The sequence below is a fragment of the Acanthopagrus latus genome, chromosome 13 (genome assembly GCF_904848185.1).
Source record: "Acanthopagrus latus isolate v.2019 chromosome 13, fAcaLat1.1, whole genome shotgun sequence".
NCBI classification, from domain to species: domain Eukaryota; kingdom Metazoa; phylum Chordata; class Actinopteri; order Spariformes; family Sparidae; genus Acanthopagrus; species Acanthopagrus latus.
In genome coordinates this window covers 19,651,793-19,674,651 of record NC_051051.1, presented here as the reverse complement: position 1 = coordinate 19,674,651, position 22,859 = coordinate 19,651,793, and the positions used below count along the sequence as shown (strand labels likewise).

Genomic DNA, 22,859 nt, shown 5'->3' with positions numbered 1-22,859 from the left:
TAAAGATTCAGCACAATCACCTTATCGTGGGTGTTTGTTTTAGTGATCCACAATAGAATAAAGCTGTACCATCCCTATACTCAACTGATCTAGTAGAACGATTGCTGGTTTGAAATTGTCTGAAGCCCTGTTGGTAAAGAGAAACACTTACAGTACCAGCAGGGGAAGAGAGTAGTCTCCACAGTTATTCCAGTTGTTCCACCATCCACCGGTGAAAACAATGCCTCTTCCTGTTTTCATTGCTCAATGGCACACATGCTTCCTTTGTGCCCTCATTTGCGCTTGATATTTCTAGGAAAAATTGAGCCCAGTGGCAGGCAGAACAGCGTAATGAAAGCAAGGTTATTATGGAAACCTATTTTTCTACAGCATTTCAGTGCGTAATCAGTATTTAGTCCAGAATGATAAGTTAAAGGTAAACATTTTAGTCCCTTGCTAAACTGGGTACATTTCTAACCCAGAATGTGTTGACCTGCTGACAGCACTAGACTGAGATGTCTGTAAAGGAATCAGATGTATTATGTAATCTGTCCTGACAGAGTTTATCCACCCTTCTAAGAAGGAGCACAACATATGTCACCAATCCAGCTGACACATTTATATTTTCAAGGAGAGGTTTCCCCAGGAGCTTTCAGTGGTTATAGCCTTAAGGGGGCATGCTTTCCTCTGTTCCTGGTGTTTCTAGCCCTTGACCCAGTTTGAGAGCAAAAATGAAGGACCTGATGAATAATACGTTTCTAAAGGAGGAGAAGAATTACAAGACTGGATACACATACCTCTGCTTCAGATGACCTTTCTCTGATGCCATTTCTGACACACACAAGAATAACCACAATGTACTGCTACAAGCTATTTGGATCCTCCCTGTTTTCCTAACTTTAAAGTCAATCTGCAGCAGATAGCCAACAGGCTACACCACACAGCACAGAATGATGATTGTCAAACCTGATGAAGGGCTGTGGCTGTAAGATTCATCTCTGCAACACTGCAGGTGTTTAAGGTGAAGTGGTTGTTGAGGCCTCAAGTTGTACTACACATCTCTATGCATGTGGACTACAAGGCTGCAGACGTGACAGGATGCCAGTTCTTGTGAACTGAACCGGCGCTCAGGTGCTGCCAACCGAGACCGTGTCAGTCTGTCAGATGACCATCACCTCGCACGTTGTAGTGGCCCGTCGAGAGTTTCTGGATCGCCTCCCTGGACCTGTCCCGTGTTTTCTGACAAGTCTGCCTGCTTTGCATATTGAGATCTGATCATAATGTAGCAGAATCAAGACATGATGACAAGAATGATAATTAACACCAGGTGTTAATCTGATTACACCTGTGATTAAATGTCATTATTTATCAACCCATGGTTTTTTTGGGGGGATTGGATGCCATTTTCTTCTTTTAATGTGAACAAATCTGGAACAAAATTACAGATACTATTGATGAGACCACTTTTTTGCTAAAATGTGAGTACATCTTTTTAATTTTCTCTCATATTTGTGGCAGAAATTGCTGTTCGATGCTGTTCAGAACTAGAATTTGAATCATCCAAGAAAACAACCCCTCGTAGCTGCCTTAGTTAACCAGAGTAGAGATGGATTCATTAAAGATGTTGAAGCTGGCTACTGTCGGCTGCGGGCTTCATTGATTAAACCCATGGCATATTATGAAAGAGCCACAGAGGCCCTTTCCACTTAATTCACAGCATTTAACTGTAGATGCTGTCCCTGTGTTGTACTCAGCCAGCCGCAGTTAATTTGTTTGAGTAAATTAAATACAGTGCAACATCAGACTAACTGTCGTTGAGTATACTGTAGATTTGAGGATTCATTTCTACAGTATACTGTCAATCTAATATGAACCTGCTTCGGCAAAAGTCTTGGTATGGACTCAACAACAGCAACATCAAAGCTGTGGAATTCTTAGATTAAAAAAGCAAAATCAAACAAACAAATGAAATTAACTGATTAAATAAAATCAATAAATGATGTTGACTATCCACATGGCAAAACATTTTAAAGGAACACCTATTCTCAAAAATGCAAATCCAGTCATTATTATTAAACAACTGACAAAACCCATAGAAATGGCTCCATACAGCTTGTCCAGTGTAATCCAATTCTCTGGAAGCCCAGAGGTCAAACGTTGATTTGAAAGGGGTTGAACCACTGGTCGGAGGTGGGGACCTTGGGTTCACACTTCTCCAAACAGATGCAACGTTATATCCAGGCCTTAATGAGGAAACCAATTTGTGTCACATTTATCTTAGTAGAATAATAACAGCCATTGTGTGTATTTAGTCATTTTAAAGCGGTTGCTTTATGGTTGGGAAGTGTCAGTCTGTCAGTCATTCAAGGCTAAAAATCACACAGACTAGAAAATATTGTACAGACATTCTTTTTTTTTTTTGTATGTTCTTGTCAATTTTTATTTCACTCAGTAAAATGACTCCCACATGTCCTAATCAACCAATCAAGACATGCCTGCAAATTGACACATGAAAAAGTCACACTCAGATGGTTTCTGTCCTGATTTGAAACTTGTGTATGACCGGCTTAGGCCCAGTTTGTTCATTGATTCATGTGTGTCCAGGGCAGGCATGAAGAAATCATTGTATAATGAATAGCACTCTCTCACAGCTAACATCAGTTCAGCTCAGGTTGAATTTCACCTTAATTTGAGTGTGAGGATGAGCATCCAGAGGTTGGGTTGGCATGGTTACCTGCATCTGGAGGTGACCTAGTTATCTTGGTGACTCATGTTCAGCAAGCCCTCAGTGCTTCAAACGACCCCTTCTTCTTCTTCTTCTTCTTCTTCTTCTTCTTCTTCTTCTTCCTCTTCCTCTTCCTCTTCTTCTTCTTCTTCTTCTTCTTCTTCTTCCTCTTCCTCTTCTTCTTCTTCTTCTTCTTCTTCTTCTTCTTCTTCTTCTTCTTCTTCGCTTGCTTCCTCCTCCTCCTCTTCCTCCACCTCCTCCTCCCAACACTCTCGTTAACCTTGAGAAGAGACACACCTCCTCCTCCTCCAACACACACAGCTCTGGCCAGCTGTAGTGATGTACTGCTGCACTCAAACAGAGCTGTTATATCATAGTATCATTTTACTGGCACCAGCTCACTTCAGCTGACTAAATTAAAACCTTGAAAATGTGATATTCAGTGATTAGAGAGCTTATTTTCAGTGTTTCGACTGTCAGTGTTTCTTTACTGACTTGAATGTTTTCAGTCGGTTGCCATGAAATTTGGTTTAGGCAGAAAATGAAGCCCAATAACTTTGAGGGTCCTCTGATATTTAAATCTAGGGCCAACAGCTGGTCAGATTTCCATTTATTCACTTAAATGTCTTAGAATGTTTTGCAGGAGTTAATGGCTTCCAGACAATCAAATCGCGTGCACCAAAGAAAAAGAGAGAGAGAAAAAAACTGGATTGGATTTCAGTTTTAGCTTAAACTGTAGTCTAGGTATCCAAAATAACTTGAGAAGCCAAAACCAAATTTTCCAAACAGACATGATTTATTTTAAGTTACACTAAGATGCATTCTGGGTCGGGCATGCTTCGATATGCTTAAACGGTACTGGAGCGTAATTGAAGTGGGATTGAGCTAAAGATAAGGCGACACCTCAGTTTTTTTGTTTTGTTTAAACATGCTCTGCACTCCATCTAAAATCCTCCCGCTTGCATTCCCAGTTGGCTGCACTCACATGCTCTGATCGATACATACTAATTCAGATTACCTGAAAAGGTTTTAATTGTGAGTATCACTAAATTGGTACCAGCTATGAAACTCTAATGTTGTGTCGATTTCTCCTTGTCATACTGAAAACAGTATTGAATACCAATATTTTCCATGGTTTTATTTCGAAGGGTAGAAAATTCTGGTATTGTGCAACACTAATCACTTTTTAGCAGATGTATGTGCTGATAACAATATAAGTGATAAGCAAGAATCAGCTGATGATCAGTGTCTCAGTCTGTTCAGTATTGGAAAGAAAAAGCTACATCTGTCAAGGCTCTAAGAATAACAAGACCATCAGGAGGCTGTTTGCTCCATCCACCATGTCTCTCTCTTGTGGGCCTACTGTATATCCAAACATACATATATTAAACTTAATTTTTACTGTCAGTCAAACTGGCTAAGATGACTGAGTAGCATTATTGAGATCCTGACCCATTCATAATTGTGTCTCTCCTCCTGTCTCCACAGTAACTGTCCATGCTCCCTGGCTGCAGCCCTGGCCAGAGCCACAGCAGACAGCCTCCTGCAGACTGACCTCACCATCCACCACCTCAATAAGACTGTCGAAGATGGAGCTGACCCATTACCACGTGAGTCCCTGGGGAGCCCACGAGACTGCTGTCTCTCTCTCTCTCTCTCTCTCTCTCTCTCTCTCTCTCTCTCTCTCTCTCTCTCTCTCTCTCTCTCTCTCTCTCTCTCTTAGACAAATTAGGTCTCTCTCTCACTTCATCCCACACACATACACTGGCATGTAACCACCAGGGCTTTGTCCCAATTCTCCCTCGCAAAGCTGCCTTAAGTGGTATTTGACCACTAGAGGGCAGACAGTGGACTCCAAAGCATATGGCAACTTCAAGCCAACATGGGTTAACTGATTCAGTTAGAGCATATAGACTTAACTCTGAGATAATATTGAATTTGCAGCTTTCACTGGAGAAAATAGAGAATGAAAATGAAGTGGGTTAACACTTTAATGTCCCTGTATGGACAGTAGTCAAACAAAAACATGTCATCATACGCAAACACAGCACAAAAACCAAGTCACCTACACTGGTCCACCGTAGATCAGGAAGGTTATAGTTTGTTTAAAAAGCCAGTAGTAGACGTAGCAAAGGTCAGCCTGAGTCTGTTGGTGCTGTTAAACCTCCACCCTGATGGAAGCATCTGAAACTCAACATGTACTGTATGTTGAGGGTCCAAAACAGCAGTAATGATACCGACTGCAGCTCCCTCCTCAGCCTGTAGATGAATCCGGTGGTCTATGTGTGTTGGCTTGAATATGTCACTCAGAGCAGCATTTACTCATTACACACCAGTTACATAAGTAAAAAGAAATGTAATTTAGATTATTCAATTCAAAATTCACTAATAATAATGATAATCAATTACAATTATAATAATAGTTCAAATATTCTTGATGCACTTCTGCTGATCATCTTGTTTCTCTGAACACCCAGGGAATCTATGTAAAGTGTATGTGAAAGGCCTGGGAAAGTTAAAGTTTTGTCATGACTGTTGGAGTAGCTGAGAACTACGCAGTTTCTTCCCGATGTCCTGGACATCACTGTATAAAGTAGCGGTACATAGAAAGTAATGGTAAAAGTAGAAAATTGTTCACTTTTTAGGACAGCTTGCACTCAAACATTGGGATATTGTAAGGAGATTGAAACACAGTAACTGCTACATCTACTCTTGATAATGTCCAGGATTTGTATACAGAATTATTGATAAATATATGCAAATAGATACAAATTCAATTCAGCAGTCAATGGCTGTTAAAGCTTCACTAATCAACATTTGTGTATTAAAGGGACATGTGTAGCTTTGGAGAAGACATTCAAAACCCAATTTATTTATTTTTTTTTATATAAATGAGGGAATAATGCAAACTCAAAAAATAGCTGTCTAAATAAACTGATTATAACAAAGTAAAACAGTATAAATTTATGTTGCCCTTTAAGGTCAGTTTGTTATTTCTGTTTATTCAGTCATGAATACAGTTTTATAATAAAACATTTAGGCATAAAAAAAAATCATCAGCTTTAACAATTTATCAAATTATGTGTATTCTGAAAGAAGTCACTCATAGTGATGAGCTCTAATTAATTATGAGTAAATCCCACTTGCACATTCCTGCTGATGGAAATACACACAAATGTGTATTAATCCACTGCTAAAAATAGTCCCAACAAATGCACCATTTACTCCTGTTTACGCAAGATTTGCTAAAAACAACAGTGAGTAGCTGTTGCCTTTTTGTTTTATTTATTTATTTATTTTCACATCAAACTGTGTTTTTTTGTGAATTGATATGAAAAGTGTATGTCTTCAGTTGGAACCAATAGCCCTCACTCCAGCAACATGGAACCGGGTCATGCAAGTAATTTCAAACCATTTGAAGCTTTCTGTTGATGACACACCCTTGATGACAATGATTATGCTCAAAACTGATGAATACTGGTTTGCTAGATAGCACCGAAGTTCCAAGAATCAAGAACAAAACTGGTTCAAGAACCAGAGTTAATGTGGTAGAAACAGGAATTCTGAGTCACAAAGTATTGAGAAACAGACTATCATATTGTTGGTTTTATTCTTTTCATGAGATTTCCTCACAATAACAAAGATAGAGAAGATCAAATCAAACACAGTGGATAAATCTCCCCACAGATGCTGAATTTTCAGAGAGCCATCTTTGTCGCACAGTCCTTCTCTTTATTCACCAAACAGTTCTTGTTATCTTGCCTTAATCAGGGTGACGATAGCAAAAAAAAAAAAACATTCAGTGAATAAAGCTCAAAGTGTTCTGCAGCTTGCTATGTGTGCTCTCTCAAAGCAAGAGCGTCTTGTGTTGTGTAACTGCCGATCACATCCTGTTTGATGTTGCTTCGCTGCACTCTACTGTTCATTTCTTTTCTTCAGCTGTTTGCAAGGTGTTATGCGTAGCCTTGATGCCAGACACAGTGCTGAGACATCTTCATTTGGCGGAGGAGGAGGGGGTAGGGGCCGAACACAAAGTGAAGTTTAGCATCGTGGCACAGTTTGACATGCCTGTACTTTCAGAATGTGGAAGGGTGAGGGTGAAGGGAGGAAATGGGACACGGTGTGGGCTGGTCTCTTTTCTCCTCCTCTCACTGTCTCTCCATCTCACTGAAAACATATTTAATGGAGCAGAGCGAGAGAGGACGATGGCAAAGACGGGATAGACTATTATACCTGCAGCTAGCATTAGTAGGTCATGCACACACACAGCCTGCTTTGAGAGCTGAAGCCATGATGCCACTGTGGGCTTGCCTCTGTTCCACTTACATCTGTAACTCAGTGCAATCCCTCAATGACATGAAAACATTTTTACCGGGGACGGGGGGTTCTCCAAATTCTTTTCAACACAGTTGAAGGCTTAATTCACCTCCTAAAATCTCTCGAAACAGTGTCATCTGATTGTGTGGTTGCTACAATCCAGATGAGCGGAGACAGTCACCTTGAATTATTACACCTCACAGCAGTTAAGCTTTCCCAGGAGCAGCGAGTTTACAGCAGAGTTTTTCACCTAGCATGCAGGCTGCCTGCACGTATCAGTGGATGTTGTTCAGGGAGGAAGACCTGTAGGCAGTGAACAGGGCTGACCGATGTTCCAAAAACTTCCACATCCCCTGCAAGCAGTAGAGTGGTAGGTCTGAACCTACCTATTAAGATCTTTTAAATAAGCGTTTGTAATACATGTAATTGACCTTTGAAAAACATAAAGCTGAAACGATTAATTGAATAAAAATAAATTGTCAGAAACTTGATGTGAAACTGTTTTGATAATCACTTACAAGAGTAATATATTGCAGTTTTTTTATTGATTCATTATTTAATTGGTCAGTATAGAAAAGGAACATGAAATGGTTTGGGACATTTTTTTTTGTTACATGACTCTGGGTCATTGTTTGAATCTATTGTTACTGATGGGAATCCAAACAGAGTACAGCTACATAATACACAAGCTCTTTGCCTGATTACATCTGTCTGTGTGTGTGTGTGCGTGTGTGTGTGTGTGTGTGTGTGTGTGTTAGAGATGGAGTCCGTGAAGCTGGCCCGGTTGGTGTTTAATAGACTGTTTGAGATGTGCTGCCTCTGGATGAAGGAGCTGCCCTTTCGCCGTCGGCCACAGCCGTACTACGAAACTTCCATCCACGCCATCAAGAACATGAGGCGCAAGATGGAGGACAAGCACGTCATCATCCCCGACTTCAACACACTCTTCAATGTTCAGGTAAAATACAATCTCCTCAGTGATGATCGCAGACTTTACTGTGGCATCAGAACAATTTATTGGTGATTAAAGCTAGAGCCCTGGACTTTTACATATAAATGAACCTCTGTTACATTCAGATGAGTTCACACAATAATGATCAAGCATTGGGGTGATAGGCTTAATCAGCATTTGTGTGAACTCGTTTTTGCAAGAGCTTTGATGTAACCGTTCATTTATAAGCTTTAGTAATTGATTCACGCACCAAAAAATTGACACCAAATTTGTTGCAAATCTGACAACAGCTTTTGATATTTCACATTTTTGATAACTTTCTGACTGTGAGGATGTTTTTTCGCACAAGTTGGACACCATGGGGGTGAAGAAAAAGTCTGAGTAACAACAATTACATTTAAAATGGAAAGAAATGTGAATAGTTCAATTGTAAAGTATTATTGTAGCAAAATCTCTGCAAGTTTCAAGCCTACATTTTGTCATTTAAGACCATGATATCATCATCATATTTGTTACTGACCCTTTGAATCATGATATTTACTAACTGGAAACCAGTTGTCTTAATAGTGTTGTGTGAATGGCACTGTCTCTTAGGATCAGGAAGAGCAGGCGTACTTTGCCGTGTTTGACGGTCATGGCGGCGTGGACGCTGCCATTTATGCTGCCAACCACCTCCACGTCAACTTAGTTCACCAGGAATCATTCAACCAGGACCCAAGCGAGGCGCTCTGCAAAGCCTTCAAAGTCACTGATGAGGGCTTCGTGAAGAAGGCAAAACGGGAGGTAAACACATCCACAAACTACCAAACTTGTTTATTAAAATTCACAAGAGACAAACCTGTAAATTATATGAAGTGTTCTTGTATTATGTCAACTGAAAATGTGTTTACTTCTTCTACTATTGCTGATGCTTCTAATGCTTCTACTATTAGTACTAAACAGTTACTTCTACAACTACGTTTACTGTTCGTACTTTTACTACTGTTACTACTGTATTATTGCTACTACAGTTAATGCTACTAATATCAATTGATTCCTACAGTACACTACACAGCACAAAGTCATACAGTATGACCAAAGCTAATGCTCCTAACATCACTATTACAGCTACAACTACCACTACTACTCTTGCTAATACTCCTGTTACTGTTGCTGTTAGGATAACCTCTACCAATATGAGTACTGGTGTATTACTGCTACCTAAAACTACAACTACTACAACTACAACTATTAGCTCTAGTTTGATTCTGTTGCTATGTCTATGATATGTCACTGTCATATGTCATAGTACACAGTAATAATACCACACCTAACGTCACTAGTGCTGCTACCACTGTGACTGCAACTATTATAGCTCCTGCTACTATCCCTGGTATAACAGCTGCTGCTGCTTCTCCTGATGTTCCAGCTGCCACTTTTACTACTGCTACTGCTGCTGCTACTACAAAACCAGCACATTCAACCACACATACAACAGTTTTCACTGCTACACTTGTACAAGCATAATATTACTGTAACAAGTATTGAGTATATACTGTATATAGTTTATGTGAGTGTTTCTTTTTTCTTTCTGCTTTTTTTTTTCTCCATTCACACTTTTGCAGCCTACAGCTGGCATTTTATTGATTATTGTTGAAAAAAAAAAAAAAAAAAACATGCTTTAGGTCAGTCTCGCACCAAGTTGTTGTTCATGTTTATCACATTTCTTTCACATTTATTTCACTCCTAGACACATATATGTCTTACTAGTCTTGATAAATGGAATTTTAGTTATCTGTTGATCTTGATTGTGTAAAATAGGGATGCAGTCATTGTAAGAAGTCAGTGGTGCTGTTGCTCAGTACTGAAACATGTGTCTGTGTTTGGCAGCACCTGCGGTGTGGCACGACAGGCGTGGTGACGTTCCTGCGGGGTCGGACATTGTACGTGGCCTGGCTGGGAGACTCCCAGGTGATTCTGGTCAGGAGAGGACAGGTTGTGGAGCTGATGAAGCCACATAAACCAGACAGAGAGGTACAACACTCACAGATATAACACATCCTCGCACACCATCACGCACCAATCTGTCACTTCTACTGTATACAAACTTGACTGAGATGCAAAATCGCCAAAAGTGCTTAATTTGTAGATTCTGAAACCTTATATACTGTCCTTAATTTACAAAATGTACAACATGCATTAGAAAAAAAATATTGTGTCTGTGTCACACATATTTTGGGCATCATTTTTGGGCATTAAAAAAGTTTCCACATTCACACATTTTTTGAAACTGTTAACTGTCAACAATACTAGAATCAGAGAAAAGACATAAATCAGTGACATGATGCATTTAAGGCAAAAACCAAAAGAACAGAAACAAGAGGAAAGGCGTTATACAAACCTAATAGAAATCCACCCACTGGCTCATCTAAAGCTCCTGATCATAATAACTAACTGTCATATCTTGTTTAATCACCAAAGCAGAAAACCCAATTCACCGTTTTATAGATGCCTGACTGTTTCTTCACTCTGAGCAGTTGCCAGGCAACCAGCGGCTCAACCAGGAAGTTACTGGTCCCCACCAAGAAAACAGTCTGACTCATAAGTCATCATAAAATGGCAAACTGTCTTTATTTACACTTATGAATTAGATAGATGTGTGAATTAGTGAGAGCCAGGCTAGCTAGTTCCTGCTGTTTTGAGTATTTTTATTAAGTTAAGCTAACCAGCTCTGCCAGAAAACAACTAGGCAATATTTCCTTAAATGTTGCTGTTCCTTTGAAGTGTACAGTTATTAATGTCCATTTGCACAGATTAATCACCATATGGAGTTAAAATATCTGTATGATTAGTTTGGCAGTGCTTCAAGGATAAAATGTACAATTTTAAACACTCTTGACAACAAATTCTTGTTGTTATTGCTGCGTCCTCGTAAGTTCTGCATCACAAAAAATACTACAAGTTTCAGTTCTTCCAAGAAATATTCATCAACTTTTGAGAACCTACGTCAACTTTTGTTTGATAACATTTTTTTTCACTTCATGTTTCATCATCCTTCGTTGCTTCGTTACAGTGTACACAGTACATTTTCTGTCAAAAATCTGTACTGAAAGCTGTGCTGTCCAAGAGTGTGATTTTAAGTGCGCATCAGAGGAGGTAATGCACTGCATTGAGTCATTTGCTGCAGGGAACGGCAGGATGAGATTGCCATGTGCCATGCAACAGTCATCGCCGTTATGACTGCGCCTAAAGCCAACTGTGCTTCATGTGTTTTCTGCAGGATGAGAAGCAGAGGATCGAGGCCCTGGGAGGCTGTGTGATCTGGTTTGGCACATGGAGGGTTAATGGCAGTTTGTCTGTATCCAGAGCAATAGGTAACTATCAGCTCAAGTATTTCTCACTGCTAAACCAAGAGAATCTACTTGTTCCATTCAAACCAGTTAAATAGGGAGGAATATTTGCTGGGATACTGGTATGAGCAGCTCCAACAGAATATCCTGTCCCCGTGTTAACAGGTGACTCAGAGCATAAGCCCTACATCTGTGGCGATGCAGACCATGCAGTCTTCCCATTGGACGGAACAGAAGACTACCTGATTCTGGCCTGTGATGGCTTCTGGGACACAGTAGGTCCGGATGAGGCAGTGCGAGTTGTTAGCGACCACCTCCAGGAGAACACTGGAGACACCACCATGGTAGCCCACAAGCTGGTGGCCTCAGCCCGTGACGCGGGCTCTAGTGATAATATCACTGTCATAGTCGTCTTCTTGCGGGACCCACGCTCCCCACCGCCCAACAGCACAGAGGAGGACGAGGAGGGTGTGGTGGAGGGAGAGGTTGAGGAAGAGGAGGTAGCGGAGGTGGAGGAGGAAGAGGAACAGCAAGAAGAGGAGGACGAGGAGGAAGATGAGTCAGTCAGGGTAGAGCGAGATGGTGGCGAGGGAGGCAGCACTGCGGACATAGGGGGTAAGAGTCGTGGAGGCTGGCCCCTGCAACAGTGCTCAGCCCCCGCTGATCTCAGCTACGAAGACCGAACGGACTCATTGACGGACAGAACTAGCCTCAGCCTACTGGGGCCTTCGCTGGAGGGGCGTATCTCTCTGACCCAGGGCTCATGGCTGCCCCGCTCCGACTTTGGCCCTGACCTCTTCACAACCTCCCACATTTATCGAGAAGAACGCCGTCTGAGGCGCAGGTCCCATATCCCCTTTCAGGAGCCCAGCATCTCTAGCTTCACGGACCCACTGTGGCCCCAGACAGCCATGCTGTTAGGCCAGGCAGTGAGCCGAAGCCGCAGGCTTGGTTATGGTAGTCGCCGGTGGAGCCGAAGGTGGCCGGGCACATCCAAGCAGCTGCTAGGCCTGATGCCCTCTGGCCACTTGTTGCCACACATGGAGAGCCACTCCAACCGGAGGCCTGGAGTGGCAGTGCCTCATCTGCCCCATGATACGACCATCTGAAGAGATGACCCAAACCAAACCACCCCCTGCATTTATTCAGTCCTGCTCCCTGCCCCTAAACACAACCACCAACCTACCCACCCATCTTTGCCTTCAACAACATGTCTTTCTTTGATAGTAGGTAGTCGTGGCTCCTGCAGTCGTTGCGTGATTATTGAATCTCTGTCGGAGGAGTGGTGCTCTCTGTCCTAAGCCGAAATGTTTCCACATGTAAGCTGGCCCAGTAAACACAAGCCCTGCTCCTTAATTCTGTAGGTAAAGCTCAAAACTGTATCCTCTACATAGCGACCATTGATCAGTCAACATGCAGCCAGAGCTGAAAATACAGGTTGATAAGATATGGTCAGACTGAATGTGAAATGGATCTTAGGGATAACGAGGGAGAGGGTTTCAGGTCAATTTTAAAATCAGTGTGTCAATAGCTTGCACTTTGTCTGCTTTGGACTACAAAAAGCTCCTCAGTGGGGTTGACTTGCATTCAGTCTAAACACTTGTTTAAGTTAAATTCATATGCTTTGCCGCTCAACACTCTCAACAGTGTCTTGAGACAAAAATGATGTGTTTTGGACAGGAAATAACAGCAATGTAGGTGTAAAGTCTTCATTACGGAAGAGAGAAAAATTTACACTACTTGGCCAAAAGCAGTGGCCATCCTGTTACTTCCCAGATAATATATAAACCCCTGTCAAGTAATATTTGTAAGGATTATATTAGCCAAACAAATTGTCATGCCAATTAATCAGGTCATGTTCTAGTTGAACAAAGTTGAACTGGTTCTACAAAGTTCAAAAGTTCATTTTTAGTGTCACGGTAGCATTAAGATTCCACTTCATCTGAACTAAAGGGCCCAGACAAAACCTTGAAAAACATTACCTCCACTAACATTTTTCTACATACATGCTAAGTGAAAGAGGTTGACTCAGCCTCATCATTTTCTTTCCATTTCTTAAATACTGTGTGTAGATGCAGGTTCAGGTGACATATCATCTTTTGTCTCGCTGTCGAGGACGTTGAGCAACCGAGCGTTAGATCAAGCTTTAATGGCCTAGCTTGAGCCTTTGTCCCCCTCAGCAATCCTTTCGGTGGCAGATGAATAAAGTTCACAGCGGAGGCAGGAACAATTGTCGCTCCAGGTCTCTGGGACTGAAGGCACATGCTGTTCTTCCCCCTCCCATACAGTCAGTGACCCAGCCATTATACAGCCACAATTTGTCTCCAGATAAAAGCACTTAACACTGGATTATAAAAGATTAGCAGTCACTTACCTGAATAAATACTTCATGTAGTCCGGTATTCCAGATGGGGAGATACTCCTGGGATAACGCTGTTTTTTTTTTTGTTTTGTTTTGTTTGGGGGGTGATTTAAACAATGTATTTATTTTTTGTTGGGTTGTAGTTGTTGGTGGGCCACATAGCTATTGATGTGTTTTCTCTTGAATCCCATTGAACAGAAGTATTTTCCAGCTCGCTTGATAAGTGCAAACCATTTAATGTCGGGCCAGGATAGTTGAAAGCTGCAGAACACGTGCCTTCCATGTGTGTATTACATTAATTATTTACTAAGTTCATGTGGTGATATCACCATTAAGAAACCAGTCTGACTTTTACTTTCAGTCGGGTCATATGGAGTGCTGCAGGGATGATGTATTTTTGGAGGCTAACACGGAAGTTAGCACCACCCTGGTTCCCTTGACAAAAAGGCTATGGGATTTTTAAATTTGGTTTTGGATTATTGCCGAAACACATTTTTTTCAGCATGATAATAATAGCTTTCAGATATCTGAAGCGTAAATATGATTGCCTGCAGAAGAAAAAAGCTAACACCATTTAGGCACTTGTAAGAAACAGACATGTAAATGTTTTAAAACTCAAATGTGGGGTATTAACTTTTGTATTTTATGTCATAGATCAAATCGTTCAAATTTATCTTAAGCTTGTGTCAACCACAGACCTTATTTCAGGCAGTCAACCCGAAACCCATCAAAAAAAACAAAAAAACAAAAAAAACAGACTTCCAGATGAGGGTACCAGAAGTGTAAAAATGCCTACCTTTTTCCCTGCAGCACTCTCTTGTGACATATTATGTGCCACTATAAAGCAATAGTTCGACATTTTCTCAAGTTTCTTTGCTTTACGGAGAGTTGATGATAAGATTAATACCACCATCATGTCTGTAAACTGTAAAATGAAGCTATAGCCAGCAACCGATAAGCCTAGCGTAGCATAAAGACTGGAGCGGGGGGTTAGGGGCAGCTAGCTTGGCTCTGTCCAAAGTTAAAACAGTTTAGCTTTGGACTTTGTCATACAGCAGGTTGTTTTTGGCGAGTAAGACTTGCAGGAGGCTGCTAGTTTAGTTCTGTCCAAAAGTAAAAAGGGAAAAAAATCTGCCAACAGTTTAGGGTTAGTACTTTACTGGTTGGCTTTGGATTTAACAAACAAAATATACTGTGTTCATTATGACCTTTATGCTAAGTTAAGCTTAGCTAAGGTAACTGGCTGAAGACAGTACATTAGCTTCATATTCATCATACAGACATGAGAGTGTTACAAAACTTTTCATGAAGAAAGCGAGTTTTTGATTTATAGTCCTTCAGATAACATGATGAAGAGAATCTGCACATTTGTGTGCCTCAGTAGCTTGAGGTAAGATAGTTTCCGATCTTTGAATAAAGTCTGATGATAACAGCCCCTCTGCAACATTATAGTCTTCATTACCAACAGCTACGCTGATAGCTCCCACTGCCGGTGTAATGCACTGAGGCTGGCTCCCATGGCCCCATAACACCTTCATAATTGGATCTTTTCTCTGATCTGATCTAGATTTCTCAATGGAGTGACCCCTCTCTGCTGCTGACAGTGCTGCACTTTAGTTATGTTAGCAAGTCATATGAATGTTCAAACTCCATCTACATTCATTGTTTTCATATATCTAACACCAAATATGGTAGGTAGTCAATTCTGTAGTTCCTAATTAATGATAATTCATAATTGTAATTAACAAACGACTATTTAATCATTAAATATTAATCCTGCTTATATATACAAGAAAATACATTAGCACCCAGTTAACTTGATGGGACCATAATGTGGAAAGACTGTGCTTCAAAACTGTGCAACTTTCTTTCAAATACACTTGTATCTAACCAAACTTGCTGATTGTGAACTAACCATATCAAACAATATGAAATCATAGGTTTGCCCTGACTCACATTACCCCCAAAAGTCAAACATCTTTCATTTAACCTTTTAAAATAGTAAAGAATTACCCTATCAACACACTTGAACTACTTTGGTTGCCTCTTTCTGCTACATATTTAATTTGCCTTGGCACTAAATGACTGTTATCTAAGCCCCGCCCCACTCAGTTTTGCTGTTTGTACACAGTTTTTCATTCAATTCAATAATCATTCAATAATTTCGTTCTGACGTGACCCAGCCTGGCTGCTTAACTTAGCTAGCTTGATCAGAAATTTTCATGTCAGGTTTTATGTTGCAAAGGAAAAGGATTAAGGATGAGGACAAACTGATAAAACTGGTTTAGGTTAAAAGAAAAGAAAAAGTGGAGACCTTGATGTAAATCAGAGCATGATATTAGCAGCTAACATTAAATTTAGCAGCTGACGTTAAACTTATCATTAGCAGCTAACATTGATCTTAATGTTAGCAGCTGTATCGGATGCTAGAAGTACTAGCTCCCACACAGTAGCTTTACGGTAGATGACCCTTTCTTGAATGGTACCTTTTCTAACTAACCTGTGCCCCTACAAAATAACGCAGATAGCTCATGGTTGGCTTTGGAAGTAAAGCTGCATCAGCGGTATTATCAAAGATAGTAGGCTGATTTGCTAGTTAGAGCACACACATGCAAATTACAATAGATTCATAACACTTTGGAAAGACTATAAAACAAAACAAAACCAACCATACGCCAAGTGTCACTCTTATTACAGCCACATGGACCGTGATTTGATGGCCATGTGGCTGTTGGGGTTGGGGTTTAACTAATAGTTATTTGGATACATCAGTTATCATTACCTAACAATCCCAACATCATTCCCCATTGTTTAGTCAATGCAGTGAATTTAAAAATGTCAGGATGTTAGAGAAACAATCTACAGAATTTGGTTCTTTACGCTCTTCCTGGTTCAGTCACTGGCTGATGAAAACCGATGATTCATCAGACAATATCTTCAACACCGAGGGCCATGACCCCCCCATTTTTGGTCTTTTTTTTTTTTCTTTTGGTAGATGGGGACTCACGTTTAATTGAGTGCTCCATTTTTTAATTTCACTCTCCTTACGCCATCCCGTGGACTGACTAGTGAAGAGTATCAGACTGTCAGTGGAGCAGAATGTACCTCCAAGAACGTCCTCAGAGACTCGAAGTGAAGTGGGTCAACATGAGGTGCTGTTTCTTTGGGAGATTCTTCTTTCTGGGGGCTATCTATCTATCTATCTATCTATCTATCTATCTATCTATCTATCTATCTATCTATCTATCTATCTATCTATCTATCTATCTATCTATCTATCTATCTATCTATCTATCTATCTATCTATCTATCAGGAATGTAGTGTCGAGACACTCAACAAACTGAAGCCACTGGATCCCTTTGTGGAAGTATCACTACAGTCTCCAGAAACGTTCGTCGATCCCCAAACAAGATGGGTGAAGAAACGGAAAAATGATGGAAATCACGTTCATTTTAAAAATTCACTAAGGCACAGATGCGTGTGTATAGTATAAGTACTAATTGTGAGTTGAGTAAGTGCTGGAGGTGTGTACATACAATAATTCTGTCTTGTAAATCAGTGGTTTTAATCCATGCTTCACGAGGCCCCGCTGTTCGGTTACTGTCCCAAATCTCCCACCACCAGACGAAGGTGGAGGTCAGGATGTGGTGTTACTGAAGTGCTTGAGAGCCAACACTTGATAATCCCTGCCTCTGCCTTCAAAAGCCACCAAAGTATAAAGGTGTTGAACCAGTCTGGCTGTCACTGGAGAGTTGTCGTGTCCTATCATGGCCTAGTTGCTGTTTCACTCTGCTTTCTAACCCTGACAAGAATACAAATCCAGGGAAAACGTACATTAAGATCTTAATTATCGGCTTAAAATACTTTATCTCCAATCTGCAGCTTGGATATAAAATGTTTATCAGTGCCAGCCTTAAAAAACATATCTTGCCAATCAGATTATATCAGTGGTTCATAGGTTTTCATTCCAATTCTGCAGGTGTTAGATGATTAGCATGGTGTTGATTAAAGGTGAGGAACACCTGAGTGAACTGAGCTGCTGTGGTGTTTCGGTAAAACGGTGTTTGGACCTCACTTAGAGCCACTGTGTTGTGTACCTCTTAGATAACAGATTTGATCTTTTACAGGGTCACACAGGGCAGTAAACTCAGGACTGCAACAGTGAGACAGATTCTCTCAGGGTCTTGTTATAATGACAAAGTTTTTTCAGTCGAAATAAAAAAAACATCTTTAGACCTTAATCCCTGTAGATCTTTTCCCATGGCGCGGTGGTGCTCACACGCTCGTAATGACAATGCTGAAGTTAAGCAGACACATAATGTTTACCATTGTCACCCTCTTTGCCCCTTTTTCAAGGCACCAACGCTGGACCATTGTTTGTTTATTTATTTATTTATTTATTTATTTATTTAACCTTTAGCAGTAACTGAGCCAAACTGATATACGTGTAAAATAAGATGAGCTGGCTGGACTGGAGCCACTGACACTGTGGTGTTATTCGACAGGTAATAACGCGTCTTTGTATGGCACTATTGTGCCTTTAGGTTAACGCACAAACATATTAACATTTGCTAACAAGGATGAAACATTAGGTAGAGTTGAGGCTGGTCGGAATGTCATTAGTTATGGGCAATTTCTGACCCGATGACGTTGGTACAAGTCATCTTTAGAAATCCGAAACTTGACTCAAACCCACGCTAAAGGAAAAAAAATTAGGGGGTCCCCAAAGTGACTCATCCTGTATTGGAGATGATGTAGTTGGGACCAGAGTGTTGGACCAACCGACATGGGACTAACCCGTCTCCAGAGCCTACTGCTTTGGGAACACTGAACACAACCTTTCTCAGTCAGTTTTGTTTTGTCTTACAACGAGATGCTTCGTCGTTATAACAAGATCTTTTCTGTGTGTCTCTGTTCAGACTGTAGCATGGTGTACTTGTGGCCACGCCTCAGAGCAGCTGTGCAGTGCAGCAGTAGTTGTCTTTCTCCTGTGATGTTGATTGAAACTGTTTTTAAAAAAAAAAAAAAATCACTGGTGTAGTTTCACTGCAGGTGTTGAGTGTTTTGATGCGCAGCTCGGCACACTTTGGAGGGAGAGACGTATCACAACTGCATTCAGTGACGACGATCAATTGGTTGCGTTCACCAGAACCCTATGAATCATACAGTGTTACTCACCATACTGCAGATTAAGTTATCACTGTATGAGCAATAAGAACATTTACCATGATTCCTTGTGGTAAATCCTCTACTTATGTTCGAGAAGCCCACACTTCCTCCCCACTCGTGCTCTGCTTGCACTAAAGGTTCCTCTGAGTCGGATGTTTCCCTCCTCTAACGATGAAAGCAAGCAGAAGTTCAGCTCTGCTCTCCCATAATCACTGTCTAATGATAGGGCCCTCCATGAATCAGCACTGTGTGTCTATGTACACAAAAAAAAGCTTTTTCTTTTTCTCTGTAAGCAATAATGACGTTGCATTAAAAGGCTCTCTGAGGGTTTGTCTTCTGCTGAAGGGTGCAACAAAATAGTAGTTCTGTCAGCCATACTTGAAAGGTCACGGAGCATAAACGCTGAGTTCCTGAAGTCAATTTCTCATTCATTTTTCCCCTTAGAGAATAGGATTATGAGTCATAATTTGCTGCCTCACTTAACACACTCCTACACCTCCTGTAAGACGTCCGCAGCCGGCTAGTTTTGAGTTCAAGTGCTTAAGTTAAATGAGATGCATGTCCATGGAAAAATGACTGTGAAGTTTTCTTCTTTAAAAAAAAAAAAAAAAAAGTTGATAAAGGAGGCAGGACATTTCTGTTGTATAGGCATTCCTCAGCAGTTTGCGTACAGTTGAATGGGGGGGGAGGGTAAGATCTTTGAGGGCTGTGATTGGTCCATAACCAGCAGCCCTGTACTTCTTGTCCTCCAGGCTTGAAGACAAACCCCATGATTGGCTCTTCTTCAACATGCAGGTTAGGTTAAAAAAATGATAAAAAAAACAGTAAAACACATGTTGAGTACCTGTATTATCTATGTTCCTGTAGTATATAAATATGTGTATTGTAACTGGTGACTAATTATCATGTATATAAAGATTAGATCAAGTACTTGGCTGGTGGCTTTTTTTTTTTTTATTGAAGAGTGATTGTCTGAAGTCCATGCTCCTCTTTGGGATGGCTGTGGCCGTTCTTCTGCCCTAGATGTCAAGGCAACGCTGGGTGCAGATCCATTTTCAGGATTTGCTATGTTGCTCCTGTGTATCCTTCGCACTGGTCTAACACTAAACTAAATGGGGCTTTGGGAAATGAAATACCCATTAACAGAATAAAAGGTTTAAAAGGTAACCAGACTGTTATTACCGCCTCAAGTGAATTCATTTATAGCCTGTCTGATCCATATTTGGAGGTTGGTAGATAGCGAGCAAGTTGGCTGAGCTTACTAGCTAATGTCTGCAGGTTGTTGTGATAAGATGTTTGTCTTATGGTGACATATATGTGGAAAAAATGACTGTTTTCCACAAGTATGTAGGCACATCAAAATACAACTTGTAATGTGACAAAAGTAGTACTAAATGAGCGATCCATTCTTAAATAGTCCGGATGATTTGCCGTTGATGGTCGAGGATTTCAATCATTAATGGCTCAGCTGTGGCCGCCATCTCCATTTCTGAAAATGTTCAGGGCCCCAAACTCTACACTGTAACAAGTTTCATGCTTTTATGACATAGTCAATGATTCCTCCTAAAATTTGGTGCCCATCCCTTAGACTAACAGGAACAGTTCAACATAGTCTAACCGTCTAACCAATTAATTACATTTACTCAGCTATTGTGCTTAAGCACATTTCAAGAAACTTATTTACTTCAGGACTGACATTTTATTGTACTTATATTTCTACTCCAAAACATTTCAAAGAGAAATATTGTATTTTTATGCCACTGAATGGTGCCAGTAGGGATGGTTGCTGTTCACACTTGAAACAAACCTTTTGTTGTTTTACTTGTTAATTAAATTGTAAAAAGTGAGTTTGAACTTTCCAGATTCGGCCAGTGTTGATAAAATGTGTTGACTAATGCTAGTAAAAATGCTAAGCTAATGTAGACCAAGGAAGTAAACGAAGCCTGGTTGTTTTCCAACAACAATTATTCAACTAGCTGATTACATGAAGAAGTTGATGAAGTTGTCGATGCCTCACTTCAAATGTTAGGCAAGTTTCATCATCCATGAAGGGTTCAAACCTTATAGGACAGCTTGAGATACGACAGAAAAAACAGGATGAGGATGAGACAGGATGTCATGCAGCAAAGAGCCACAGGTCGGACATGGACCCTGGGCTGCTGCAGCTAGGATGCAGCCTCTGTACATGGAGGACACACTCTACCAACTGAGCTTCCATGGCAGCCCAACTTACATTTAATGTTTGTGTTTTTTCTCTCTCTTGTCCACATATACGTCCAGGTACTAAAACTGGACTCAAGCTGATTTAACGTGAATCAGTACTATTTCTCACTGGTTTCAGGTGTTTTTTTTTTCCCCCTCTAAATGTCTCAAAAAAAAATCCATTTAGACTGTTCAAGACACAAAGAGGTGAAATTGTAATATGTCAAAAAGAAAGGACTAGGAGAAATTATTAAAAGAGTTATCACAATTTCCTTTCACATGACTCATCTCACAACTTCTCAGACCTGACTGGGCACCCTTCTGAGCTGCAGCGAATTGAGATTTTCTGGCTTTGGTTACTGACAAACAGCAACAGCCAAAACATCCCCTCAGATTATCTGACGTCAGCTGTGGGTGACGTCAAAGATGCTCCATCTTTGGTTTTCTTATGGTCCTAAAAAAAAAAAAAAAAAAAAAAAAAAAGACAGAGCCATCTGTGTGAAACTGAAATACGAAGCAAAGGGCAGCCTGCTAAAACCCATTAATCCTCCGGGGTTATCAAAACCACACATTAGAAGGGTCAGGAGCGAGTGTAGCCACTGCAGCGAATAATATGAAACCTGAACAAATTGTTTTCATGTAGCGGAGTGAAATGTCAGAAGCCACACAGAGCGAGGAGCGATGTGATGCTGTAACAGGGCTTTCATGTGGAACAGTGCTGTCTGCTGTTACATAAACAGCTTTTCAAAAGTGAGCAGTCCTCCACATTCTTTCTATAAAAAGACTCATCAGTTCACCCCACTCGTAATCTGGCTTTATTCTCTCCATCCCAGCAGTTTGGGCTTTTAGGATGAAATCCAGATAGAACACGAGGGTTCCTCCTCAAATAGCCTAAACTATGATCAGACTTATTAACAGTCTGCTTCTTTCTGAATAGTAAATGCTGGGTGACACATGGCCTCTAGAGACTTACTTGGGTTTGGTTTTGCATTAAGACGGTGTCTTCCCCTCAGTGACGCTACTGAGGCTGTTCCCTGACTGCAAAAACTACTCAGAGTGATCCAAAAGGACCGTAGAGTAAAAACTACAACTCCATGTAAAAAAGGATGCATCCTTGTGGATTCGCCATGTTAATTTGTCTTGAAAGGAGATGTAAGGGTACTTTCATAAGTTCGTCTTTTGTTGTGTTATAAATACATTTGATCCATTTAGTTTTGGCTTCTCATTGCAATTATGCAAATGGACTTAAGAAGTTAAGTCATCATCACTCAAGTGGGCAGCGTCTCCCTATACTTGAAATTGATTGACAGGTGTGCATCTGATGTCAGTGCGTTGACAATTCAGTGAGTAGCTTGCCACAGTTCCCTCATAGAAAACAAGTCTTCGCATTTTAATGACTAAAAACTCTTTATCAAGTCGTCGGACCCAATCTCAGTGAAGTGCTCTCTCCCCATGTGCTCCCACAGCTCATTTTGGTCTGGTTCTTTGTTTTTCCTTTGCCCGGTACTGACATTAACCCGTCATAACTGCCTGTTTGGCATGAACCGTGGTCAAGGCGAGGTTTCAAACCTGTTAATTTAGTTTGGATCAAACCAAAAAGTCCGAAAGTCCGGACCAAACAAGGAAGGTGGTTAAGCACCCCAAGTTACATCATGCTGGAAGGATTACATTCCCAAGGTAAAAAAAAAAAGGGGTAGAAAGCACTGTATTACAATTTAAAATCAGCAGGATTGACAGATTTCAATGGCTGCATTAACTGGGCATGATTCACATCTGACCCAGACCAACAACTTAAAGCACTGACAAAGACAAGACTGACATAG

At 40.8% G+C, this 22,859-nt stretch overlaps 1 protein-coding gene across 3 annotated transcripts in view; it reads left to right on the top strand.

Moving 5' to 3' along the window:
* Positions 1 to 19,764, top strand: part of ppm1e (protein phosphatase, Mg2+/Mn2+ dependent, 1E) — a 50,924-nt gene extending 31,160 nt beyond the window's left edge. For all 3 annotated transcript variants that reach the window (XM_037120366.1, XM_037120365.1, XM_037120364.1), the window contains 6 exons: positions 4,193 to 4,314; positions 7,780 to 7,979; positions 8,568 to 8,756; positions 9,843 to 9,986; positions 11,233 to 11,326; positions 11,468 to 19,764. In XM_037120366.1, coding sequence (XP_036976261.1) covers positions 4,193 to 4,314; positions 7,780 to 7,979; positions 8,568 to 8,756; positions 9,843 to 9,986; positions 11,233 to 11,326; positions 11,468 to 12,411 — 1,693 coding nt within the window. In that variant the 3' untranslated portion in view covers positions 12,412 to 19,764. The remainder of the gene's footprint in view (positions 1 to 4,192; positions 4,315 to 7,779; positions 7,980 to 8,567; positions 8,757 to 9,842; positions 9,987 to 11,232; positions 11,327 to 11,467) is intronic.
* The last annotated feature ends 3,095 nt before the right edge of the window (positions 19,765 to 22,859 follow it).